Raw genomic sequence first — 12,244 nt, forward strand, 5'->3', positions numbered from 1 at the left:
ACACGGACTTCGGTTAGGCTCTCATGTCTGCTTAAATTGGGGTTTTTCTATCATTTGCCACTCAAACCCTCATCTTTCCCTCTCCTGCGTGCCCCCTCAGGCCATCTACAAGATGGTGTCCTCTGTAATGAAGATGCCAGAGGACGAGTCCACACCCGAGAAGAGGACGGATAAGATCTTCAGACAGATGGATCTCAATAATGACGGTGAAGAATTTAACGTATTACAGTGTTTGGCGAGGAGAGTTTCTTTCCAGAGTCCAGACACTTATTTGCCTGCTATTTTGGTGTTCAAAGTGTAAGGTTCTATTTATTAAACAGTGCTAGCCATGTCAATCTTATGTTAGCTTAGCAATTAGCATGGCTTCTCTCAAATGTAGCTGATCCACCGCCAAATGAGGTGATGGTTACTGACTTTGGAGTGACTCCGCAATGCATTTAGCCGCAGTAGCTCATTGCTAGCTAGCCGTGCCTCAACCTCCGACTACCCGTGGTGAGTGACGTGGGCGACGCAGCCTATCGAAGCTTTTTGGGGACATTTTGGTGGTTCCCAGTTTTGCTATTCAATGTGTTTTAATTAGGCTCAAAATGCAAATTTTTCTCACAAATTGCGATGCGATCTTATTTCGAACCTTAATTCTCGCTAGCTATGTCTTGGGTTAGCAGTTAGCATGGCTTCTCTCAAATGTAGCTGATCCACCGCCAAATGAGGTGATGGTTACTGACTTCGGAGTGTTTAGCCGCAGTAGCTCATCGCTAGCTAGCTGTGCCTCAACCTCCGCGGTGAGTGACGTGGGCGACGCAGCCTATCGAAGCTTTTTGGGAACATTTTGGTGGTTCCCAGTTTTGCTATTCAATGTGTTTTAATTAGGCTCAAAATGCAAATTTTTCTCACAAATTGCGATGTGATCTTATTTCGAACCTTAATTCTCGCTAGCTATGTCTTAGGTTAGCAGTTAGCATGGCTTCTCTCAAATGTAGCTGATCCACTGCCAAATGAGGTGATGGTTACTGACTTCGGAGTGTTTAGCCGCAGTAGCTCATCGCTAGCTAGCTGTGCCTCAACCTCCGCGGTGAGTGACGTGGGCGACGCAGCCTATCAAAGCTTTTTGGGGACATCTTGGTGGTTCTCAGTTTTGCTATTCAATGTGTTTTAATTAGGCTCAAGATGCTAATTTTTTCTCACAAATTGTGATGCGATCTTATTTCGAACCTTAATTCTCGCTAGCTATGTCAATCTTAGGTTAGCTTAGCAGTTAGCATGGCTTCTCTCAAATGTAGCTGATCCACCACCAAATGAGGTGATGGTTACTGACTTCGGAGTGTTTAGCCACAGTAGCTCATCGCTAGCTAGCTGTGCTTCAACCTCCGACTACCTGTGGTGAGTGACGTGGGCGACGCAGCCTATCAAAGCTTTTTGGGGACATTTTGGTGGTTCCCAGTTTTGCTATTCAATGTGTTTTAATTAGGCTCAAAATGCAAATTTTTCTCACAAATTGTGATGCGATCTTATTTCGAACCTTAATTCTCGCTAGCTATGTCAATCTTAGGTTAGCTTAGCATTTAGCATGGCTTCTCCCGTCTCCATAATGATACTTGTCAAAAATGTAACTTATTCACCGCCGCAGAGGCGATGATTACTGACTTGGGAGCGATTCCGCAACTTGTTTAATCGCAGCAGTAACCAGCTGAAGCTCCTCACTAGCTACTGCTGCGGCTAAACATGTCGCGGAGTCGCTCAACCTACCACTACCTGTGGTAGGTAATTAGCCGCAAAATTCTTGCAAACGCGACGCGAGCTTATACTAAAATGACAAAACAATACAATACAAATAATCCTAGTTTTGGTATGTTACATAAAATTTGAGATCAGTGTTGCTCTTATAATAAAGTATGAGGTCCACACAGAGAAAAATAAAAGTTGTTGCTAGGCAGAGTTCGTGGAGTACTATTGTAACTGTCCCATAGCCCAATGGTACTAAAAAAATTAGGGGCACCCTGTTGGCAGAAAAATCAAGTGTACTCTGTATTAAATATAAAAAGGGAAAAGAAGCTTAACTAATGAAAGCTAACTTTATCTTTTTCCATGCCCCCCTGCAGGCAAGTTATCCCTGGAGGAGTTCATCAAAGGTGCCAAAAGCGACCCCTCCATCGTCCGGCTACTCCAGTGTGATCCCAGCTCAGCCTCCCAGTTCTGAACACCAACCCGCCGCCCCTCTCCCTCCCCTCTATGTTGCTATGACAACGGTCATTGAGGATAAATGCATGACGGTTCTCTCATATCATTTTTTAATGTACGTGTATGCAAAGGGACGAAATATAAGAAGGAACGTATCACTGTCATGTTACCGTTTATTTTTGTATATGTCGGCTAATATCAAAGGACATGCACGTACGTATCGATGAGAGCGGCTCGCGTTCCTAACCGGCTTTCCTGCTCTGGAACATGATCAGTGTCTCGTCCAGCACACACATGTATATCATGTATATATCTATATATATATATCATGTCTAATGTGTTTCATAAAATGGAGCTCATTTGCAAAGGCGGTACAGTATTATGTAGCGTAGCCTCATGGTGTATCTCGTATGGGCTGGTGAGGCGATGTTGGTTTGAATTTTATTTGCATTTAATTTTAAGTACATTTTTACGCCATTAAGAAGCTATTATAATTATTATTACTATATTTCCTCAAATAGTGGTCAGGGCATTAATTTACTTAACCGCACGTCTATTGGGGGGGGGGGGGGGACACCGTTTTTGGAATGAATAAATAAATAAATAATATTAAATGTATTGTTATTAAAAGGTCAATACAAATGAACTGTATTTAACAAATGTGCTGTATTGGATTTTTTTTTTTTAATCGTTTAATTCAGCAATGCTTTCACATATCACTAGAGGGATCCACGTACCAACATTTGAGAATCAATGCGTTAAATCATCAATACTACGTGTGGGAATTCGCAAAAGAATGTTTCTGTGCTGTGGTAGGTGTTGCAGATTCGGTTAGCGACAGCGTTTAAATGGGCTCAGAAGCTACCGCTAATATGCGTAGAATGCTAAACGTCACTAAAGAAGCCACACCTTCACATAACGTTTTGATCATCTAAATACTGTGCATGGAATTCGGAAGCCTCCAACACAAATTCATTTGCGACTGCTGTTTTGGTTAGCAACAGGGTTCAAACATAGACATCTAGAAGAGCTGGGGCCACTATTTGAGGAAATATTACTTTGGGGAGCAAAGAACAAACATGGCTGTTGCTATCACCGTCATAGTTTTTTCCATTTTTATTTGTGTTTTGTACATTATGCTTTCGTGTCATTTTATTTGTACATTTTTATCGTTGTTGCATTAAATAGGACCACGTTGTTGTTTATAGTGACAGTGAGAAATGACAAAATGCAACGTTAAGGCTGGTTGAAGTGAAATGCCCATCATGCGTTTGATATACAAACAAAAAAACAGTAGCACACTTTTTGTGTTTGCAAAGTATCAAGTCTGATTGTGCGAATGCATGTCGATATGTATGGAATGCTTGAGGTTAATTTTAACAGTATTATTATTGTTATTATAATTATAAGAGGATAGTTGTAACCCATCAGCACTGCATGCACCTATAAAGAAAATGCCCCCCTCCCCCTCAGAAAATGATGTTATGCACAGTGGTATCTTTTTGCAACCCCGGCACTGTACCCCGCAGAACAAAAAAAAAAAAAAAAAAAAGGTCTTGTTTTGACTCACTTAAGGGCTCGTTCATCACTACGAACGCTTTAATCACTTCCTGGATTTTGTCTGCTTAGCGGGCGGTTAGACGAAGGGAAAAGTTTTACAAGATCAGTGCAGTATTTTGTTTAGAATTCCAAAGTAGTGGCAGTGTTTACATGCGGGATCGTCGGACATGTTTTGCTATGATTGCTATAATTGGAGCCGTTAGATTAGGAAATGTTGACTTGTGACGTGTGCCCTGCGATTGGCTGGCAACCAGTTCAGGGTGTACCCCGCCTACTGCCCGAAGCCAGCTGGGATAGGCTCCAGCACCCCCGCGACCCTTGTGAGGAAAAAGCGGCCAAGAAAATGGATGGATGGATGGACTTGTGACGTGCGTTGCAAACACGCTTGACGGAACAAATAAGACCAAGTGCTTGCTAGCATACAGGAAAAATCACACTGCAATGCAAATTCAGTATGTGGTGCAGAAAAATGCTAAGTTTAGGTATTGTAAAGACCACGATTCTTCTGAAAAGTATTAAGGCCACACTGAAAAAAATAATATCATATAGATTTACAAGAATAAAGTCGTAATTTTAGGAGGGGGAAAAAAAGCTCTTCATGAAAGTTCTAATCTTAACAACAAATGGAAAAATGATCAGAATACAGGTCAATTCAACAAAAGTAAAAAATATATATATATAAGTTAATTTTATGAAAATAGTTGTAAATTTATGAAAAAGTAAAAAAATATTTGTGTGTGAATTTTTTTTTTCAGATTTAATTTCATTCAACTTTTTCTTGCAACTTTTTTTTCATGTGAACTGACGACTTTAATTCTTGGAACTTGAAGTCTCGTAATTCAATTCTGTGACGTAAATTCCGTTGTACGAAGTAATATGAGGTTCTGAATGTATTCCTATAACAGACTTTATTCTTGTTAACATTCCGACTTTATATTATCATAACATTATACATTATTATTTGCACAGCACTATGACTTTATTTTTGGAACGTTATGACTTTTTTGTTTGAATCATTTTAAGATTTTCAAAACATTTTATATTAATTTATTCTAGTTGTAACTTCACAAATCACCATTGAAAATAACATTCCGACGTTTGTCTAGTATGTTGTAAAACTCAATGTGATTTTCTTGTAATATTCCGAATGTATTCTTATAAGATTATGACTTATAGACTTGCAACTGACTTTTATTTTCATCACGTTACGACTTTATTCTTGTAACTTTTTCTGTTTAACAATCATGCAACTAGCTCTGAAAAACAGTCCACTTAACATTCCGTTGTTATTTTTGTGAAATATTCAAACTATGTTCATATAACATTTTTTCTTTTACGCATTCTTAGAACATTAAGACGACAGCCTTGTAATGTGACTTTTTTCTCAGTGTTGCTCGAATACTCTGTTATAATAAATTGCACACTACTCTTTTTCCTCTTTTTTTTTTTTTTTTTTTACTGTGGTAGAGCGAATACAATCAAAATTGTTAAAAAAACAACTTAAAACTCGATTTAGTGTTTAGTGCGCTTTCAGACTATTAAAAACAAACATTCATTCGCTCTTGTTTAATCCATCACTTCACATATCAGCATAGTGTGGTTGATGTATTTATTTATTTTTATTACTACTCAAGTCAAACTCTTAACCAGAATTTGTGGCATGGCCAACCAAGCAGTGTCAGGTGAGGGTTGAATTGTGTTAAAGTTTCCTATTCAGCTCGTTTTTTGTTTTGGGTTTTTTTTTTTTTGCTTTTGGGGGACCCTGTAGCGTCACTGCCACCTGCTGGTAGGATAAGAAACAACACTGTTTTCTATTTTCACTTCCTCACATGAACATTACTATATCTTGTGCTGGATGAATTCTTTCTTCCTTCTCATCGAACCATTGCACTGCAAACGCACCCTTCCTAACTTTTCTGTTGCATGAAAAAACAATCACATGAGGATTTGTTCTATTGGACCTGAATTACCATTATAGATATTCTTGTTTCAAAACTGCACGTGTGGACTCTTCTGTCATTTCTGGTTCTAAATAAAATTAGAATATAAACTATTGCGTCATTTTTGGCTTCTTTTCAAACAGGGGCTTTGAGACCACAAAAATTCAAATAATGTTTTTTTAAGAACTGTGAGTGTGGCTCCCGAGTCCATTTGTCGTGAGGAGTATGATAATAAAAGGGGGGAGGGTCCAGACACGTTTAACTTATGTATAATGTACTTTGAGGAAAAAGTCAAAATCGGGGGATATTACAAAACTACCAGAACAATTTTTAGAAACAAATAGAAAATGATTTTACCAAAATGTGTGCACAAATAAAACTGAGGCGCATTCAAAAAGTTACTTGGAATTATTTTTAGAACAACAATATTGTCCTTTTAAGGTGTATGTGTTAAATTAGGAAAATAGATGACTTTTTTTTTTTTTTTTTTATAAAGAGTGCACCTTGCTAACACCTTGGCGGGTGCGTGTAACCAGTCCATCCTGTCATGCCACTGTCCAACATTATCACATATTTACCATTTCTCTTTCCTTTAAGTAAACACATACGTGATGACTCAAATATTTATTTTTGAAAAGGTAATAAATTAAATAGTAGCTACACACACAAAATGGTGGTGAAGACACACCCTCACGAGGTACAGTATTTGTCAGGCACATTTATCATAATTGCCTTTATTTTTTATATTGATGCATATTGATAAATATTGATCGTTTGTGATGTTGCTCAGCTTCCTACAATTTCATGTTGGGCTACTCAACAAATTGAGTTAAGCAACAGCACATTTGCTTCAAGACGTGCGATTAAACAATCAATTCCAGGCATTCCAATCGATGCTTCATCATGCCCATCTGTAATACTGACACAATTGCAGACCACAACAATAGGTGCATGAAAAATGTCAATAAAAATAGTCCACGTCCTTTGCACTAAATCCAGAAACTGGATCGTTCCAGAGCGCCTCTCCCCAGTAGGTGGCGCTGTTCCGGAGTTCGCTGCTGGCTCCCTTGCGCAGTGTCAGGGCTCCGCGACCTTTCCCAGCCCGGCTGCTGGCGAGGAGGAAGTGGCCGCCTCTCCGCGGGGGGGAGGCTCCTGTAGTACGGCGGGGGAGGCTGGTGGCGCTGCTGCCTGACCGGTTCTGACGCGGGTCTTCCGGGTTCGCTGTAGCTCCTCGGGGCTTCGGTGTAGCGCTTGGGGGGAGTCTCTTTGTGCCGCTTTGCTTTGTTGACACGGGATTCAACCAGTTCCTCCAGCGGCCTCATGGCTTTGATCACCGCTCGGGCCTCTCTGGGCCGCTTCCTGCGCGGCCAGCAGGGCAAACCCAGGAAGGAGACGCACACGGAAAGGCAGCGGGCGGAAAAGATCAGCTGGACCGCACAAGTCACGATGAGAGGCACCCAAAGGATCAGAGTTGTGCTCTAATGGGAGGGGAGCGACCGACCGTTAGATGTAGATAGCAGCTGCGCCGTGTGAGACTCAATCTGAGGCTTGAGTGCATCCACTTAAGTGAAACCAATGATGCGATGCACAGCCTCCAAAGTCTATTTACTTCTATGAATAAAACATCTCGGGCTCAACACGTCTGAAAAGTAGCCAAGTTATGTTGAACTTTTTTTTTTTTTTTTTTTTTTAAACGACTTTGTATCGACAACATACTACAGCTAGCGAGCTAGTCGGTCAGCCAGCAAGCTAGTTAGCTAGCTAATATGACTAATGGACTATTTTAGTTTAGCTAGCTAGTTAATAGGATTAGCTAGATATCTTACTAGTTAGATAGCGAATATGACTAACCAACTATCATAGTTAGTTAGTTAATTGGATTGGCTAGATAGTTTGCAAGCTAGTCAGTTAGCGAAATAGTTGTGCTAGGTGGACAGCCTGCATCAAAAACAGTTTGCTACTTCTACTTAAAGGGGAAGTCAACCCCCCCCAAAAAAAAAATGCTTGACAAAAATATGTTCTATGCACCCCCACTAGTCTAAGCATGGTATTCTGGTTAATATTGCATTAGTGAATATTAGTTAAACAGCAAAATTCAGCCGTTTTTATCAACATGGGAAGCCGGCAATTTTGCCACTTGCTGTCGAGTGAAAATGACATCACAGCTGCTCAGGTCACAATCAATCACAGCTCAGCTTCAGAAAACAAGTGAGCTGTGATTGATCATTGCCTGAGCAACTGTGATGTCATCTTCAATCAACAGCAAGTGGCAAAATGGCCACCCCCTGAGATTGATAAAAAAAAAAAAACGGCTGGATTTTGCTTCATAACTCATATTCCACAAATGTAATATTAATCAGAATGTCATGTTTAGACTAGTAAGGTCAAATATAGAGAAATGTTTAAGGTTGACTTCCCCTTTAATAATCCTGATTGAATCTCTAACGTGCAACCTGGCTTCTCTCGGCTCCGTTTAGCCTACAGCACAATCTTGCGCTTGCTAACTCACTCACATAGATGCGCGTGGGGTCGAAAGGGCACTCGTTGGTGATGCTGGAGTAGCCGACGGCGTCGGGGAAGCGGCAGTGCGTTAGCAGGCTGCGCCCGCCGTGAATGATGGCCCTCACCACCGACACCAGGAGGCCGATGGCGGACGCAGACGCCGCGAGCGACGATGCTAGGCTTACGCTGAACAGGGACCACGTCTGATTAAAAATAATAAATGGATTAAATACACATCTAAAACATGATGGCACTTTGAGATTTCTTTCAAAATGCATGATATTATTAACATTATTAAACAATAAAAAACAAAAACATGGCTAGATAATCAAGGTAGGATTAGCGAGCAAATCAGTAAAAGCAAATTGAGTGAGTCAGGATTCACTTGTTTTAATTAAAATATGATTGGCATTTTTTTTTTTTAATAATGAACATTTGTGGGTGAAGCTTTTGGGGGCTTTTCATAAGCTAAAAACAATCTCAAGAAGTACTTTACAAGCTACGTAGGGCTTTTGAAATCCTCAAGAGGACAACATTAGGGCCAATACACTGCACAGTTCTGGAAAAACAACATCATTTGAACTCGGTGTGACAAAGAAAAACACACTGGTGTTGTTAGACAAAACATTAGACTAGCTGGGTATGAGGAGCAGAACAGAAAACATACTTCACAGTCTGCATATTTTTTCCCTTCAAGACCCATCAAATCAGAGAGCAATAGTACTCACCAAGCCTCTGCTTTTCTTGTTTTTGGACAGGACAATAGCCAGAATGCCAACAACAATTCCCTGCAGCAAGAAAAAATTAATTCAGCTCTCACAACAGTATGTTTTATTAACATGAAGTAGAGCAAAAGGTGAGAACGGGTGTCAAACTCCGGTCCTCGAGGGCCGTAGTCCTGCAGGTTTTGGATGTTTCCTTTCTCCAACACAGCTGATATATGATCAGCTTATCAGCAAGCTCTGCATAAACCTGATAACGATCCTGCTGATTGGAATCAGCTTGTGTTGGAAGAGGGAAACCTCCAGGACCGGGGTTTGACACCTATGCGAATAATCCCTCTGCAAACTTCAGCAGCATGAAAAAACATTCGAGTCGTCGCCAAGATTTTAAAAGCATGTGAAATATGCGTTTCCTCGGCAACCAAAACTTGGGTGCAAATGTTGAGGAATGCTGTATATTTTCCAGAATAAAATAATCGGTTATTTTTAAGGGTACCTACTAGGGGTGTGAATTGCCTAGTACAGAGGTGGGCAATCTCGGTCCTCGAGGGCCGGAGTCCTGCAGGTTTTGGAAGTTTCTCGCTTCCAACACAAGCTGATTCCAATCAACAGGATCGTTATCAGGCTTATGCAGAGCTTCCTGATGAGCTGATCATATATCAGCTGTGTTGGAGAAGGGCAACATGCAAAACCTGCAGGACTTCGGCCCTCGATGCCCACCTCTGGCAATTCGATTCGTATCACGATTTATAGGTCACGATTCGATACCGATTAATCCCGATACGAATCTATAAATTGATTATTGCGATTTTTTTTTTTTTTTTACTCAAATTTAGAAAATACTAATCAGTTAACTTGTACATGCATACTGTAAGATTTGTATGAACATGTATTTATTTATCTTAAAATTGAGGTTGCAGTCTGTTTCATTTTTGAACAGCACTGAAATAAAATATTAAGGCTTAATGTTCCGTTAATATAACATTCTTAATGTGTAAATCCTAACCCTAAGTAAGACGTTTCGTTGAATATGCCAATAAAAAATTGACGTTTAAAAATCGATTCGGCCGCATATTGAATTGATTCGAAAATTGCGCGCTGTAATATCGCCGAATCCATTTTTTCTAACACCCCTAGTACGTACCATAAAATGACTTTGAAATAACATATTTCGTGATCATCGTTTGTAATATTTTTACTATTAATATAGGCAATCAAAAAGTTTTAGGGAGTACATAAATTCATTTTTCACAATTTAATTCCGGTCTGATTACTGTAAACACTCACCACCAGCCCAGACGCCAGAGCCACCACGTTAGAGATGGCGTACTCCATGACACGAGCCTGCCTGTGGAGATTGATATGCCTGAGCACCACGCCGTGCACGAGCGCTCCCAACAAGAAGTTGACGTGGCCCACCAGCACCACGCTGAGGCCCATCTTCATCAGGGCCGACGGCTCCTCCAGGTTGGCGCAACACACCCCTGTGGAGAAAAGCGGTGTTGAGATCATGTTGCATCAGGCGAGTCCGTGGCGGCATCCCTGGTTCAACGTCCCGCTGTTTGCATCGATCCGGAGACAGGCGAGCCAGGTCAGAACACATACAGAAATGTCGCTTAGATTAATCATTAATGATCCCAATGTTGGCTTGTAGTGACAAAATGTCTTCTTTTTTTTTTCCTTCTTTTTTTTTTTAAGTAAAGGACAACATTAAATAGAGCACAAAGCTTATAAACTGGACTATATGGGTTTGGGGGTGCAGGTCTTTTTTTTTTGGGGGGGGGGGGGGGGGTTGCCAATTCAAGAATACTATTTTGAAAGCTATGCGACTGATCATCAAGCAGAACATGCTCATTCTTGGCAAAGAGCATTTTGATTCATCCACCAGTCATGTACACAGTACAGTTTTTCCTCATTTTTGTCAGAATATTTCAGTATAATTCACACCCATATTCCAGCATTAACAAACAAATCCATATAAGCAGGTACCCCAAAACCCATGTGCTCCGTTTTATTTACAATATGTCACGAATGGCATTATTTAAAGGCAGTAGTTGTTCCCACATAAACTTAATCCTCTATGGCTACAACACTACCACATATTTTATAAACTCCCTGATACATTTAAAACTGATCAAAACCATGTGGTGTCAATTACCTGTTCTGGGCATCTTGATCAGGTCACCATTCGTGGATGACTTACAGATTTAATCGTTAAAAATAGAAGGACCGCATGGCCTCTCCCGCACTTCCAACTAAACAAGTCACACACGCCAGTCAGGCAGCTCACGTATGAGGACAAACGTGAGCTTCAAAATAAAATACCACACCTTTCTGGGAAAAGTTGTTCAAAAATGTACAGGGTTTTCTGTAAGAACTAACATGTGTGGTTCGAGTTGAAATTATAATACATAGTTGGTAATGGGCTAAGAAACACTTTTAACAAGTACATGTAAAGTGTGTAGTTTTATTTTGAAAGCCACCATGGTAATTCATCGTTTTGTTTAATTAAGACACAGGTGAACTTGTTGAAGCCACACCTGTCATTCAGTGCTTTCAAAAGGTGCTTCATGTTTACTAAAAGTCAACAAACTGCTAAAATGCAAATTAATTAAGATAATGATAATGACAATATTATTATCTAAATTGTTGGATTAGATTTGAGTGTATATAGTCTTTCTGGCTTTCTGGTCAAACTACTTCCAGATCTGAGGATTTAATGAATAAAATAGATAAATAGATTTGATCGGGATTATGCCTACTCTATTTTTATTATTTGAAATAATTTGACAAATGTTTTATTTCTAATCATGTTGATTGTTATTTATGATAATGATTTTTAATCATAGTTTTGTTATTAAAAGGTAAACACTATTTTAAAAGTTTTTTTCATGATGCCTAATATGCCTGTGTACATCAAAATGAACTGTGTAGATAGGCACCTCAAAAAACGCTGTGCTTTAGTGCCACCTAGTGGAGAAATGTAAGTACTGTATTAAAAATCAGCCAATTAACAATTACTGTATAAATTTATCACCATCAATGTCCAGTGTGATTTATGACGGCTCGCTAGACAATCAGTCCAGTATTGCCGTTATATATTCTCTTTTTTTTTGTCACATTAAATATGTTCACAAACGAATTCACTACTACAAGTGTACTTAAGGAAATGTCCACTGAGATTTACTCTGGCATGTTTTGCCTAAAACTGTGTTTATTTGAGGTATTTTTGCATTGGTGCTGAGTGGGTGTACAGTGCTGTGTTTACAGCATAACCGGAAGTCATAATAATCCAGACGTACTTGACGGCGGCGGTGTCGGGTGGAAGGGGGGGGGGGGGGG

The 12,244-nt window shown here is 39.9% G+C and overlaps 2 protein-coding genes across 2 annotated transcripts in view; one reads left to right on the plus strand and one right to left on the minus strand.

The window, feature by feature from the left end:
* LOC144037686 (hippocalcin-like protein 1) overlaps positions 1-5,791 on the plus strand; it is a 36,235-nt gene extending 30,444 nt beyond the window's left edge. Inside the window, exons 4-5 of the mRNA XM_077549352.1 lie at positions 101-206; positions 2,100-5,791. Coding sequence (XP_077405478.1) covers positions 101-206; positions 2,100-2,197 — 204 coding nt within the window. The 3' untranslated portion in view covers positions 2,198-5,791. The remainder of the gene's footprint in view (positions 1-100; positions 207-2,099) is intronic.
* Positions 5,792-6,287: 496 nt separating this feature from the next.
* LOC144037685 (transmembrane protein 54-like) lies at positions 6,288-11,225 on the minus strand. Its single transcript, XM_077549351.1, has 5 exons — positions 11,061-11,225; positions 10,190-10,386; positions 8,909-8,968; positions 8,192-8,383; positions 6,288-7,156 (listed from the first exon to the last, which is right to left on the minus strand). The coding sequence occupies exons 1-5, from the start codon at positions 11,071-11,073 to the stop codon at positions 6,668-6,670; spliced, it is 951 nt and encodes a 316-aa protein (XP_077405477.1). The 5' UTR covers positions 11,074-11,225; the 3' UTR covers positions 6,288-6,667.
* Positions 11,226-12,244: the final 1,019 nt, after the last annotated feature.

This window comes from Vanacampus margaritifer, chromosome 17 (assembly GCF_051991255.1).
Source record: "Vanacampus margaritifer isolate UIUO_Vmar chromosome 17, RoL_Vmar_1.0, whole genome shotgun sequence".
Taxonomy (NCBI): domain Eukaryota; kingdom Metazoa; phylum Chordata; class Actinopteri; order Syngnathiformes; family Syngnathidae; genus Vanacampus; species Vanacampus margaritifer.

Excerpts from the sequence above, each read along its gene's own strand:
- LOC144037685 (XM_077549351.1), bottom strand. Across the intron at positions 8,969-10,189 it reads CTCTGGCGTCTGGGCTGGTG|GGAATTGTTGTTGGCATTCT; the intron begins GTGAGTGTTTAC and ends TTCTTGCTGCAG. Across the intron at positions 8,384-8,908 it reads ACAAGAAAAGCAGAGGCTTG|ACGTGGTCCCTGTTCAGCGT; the intron begins GTGAGTACTATT and ends ATTTTTAATCAG.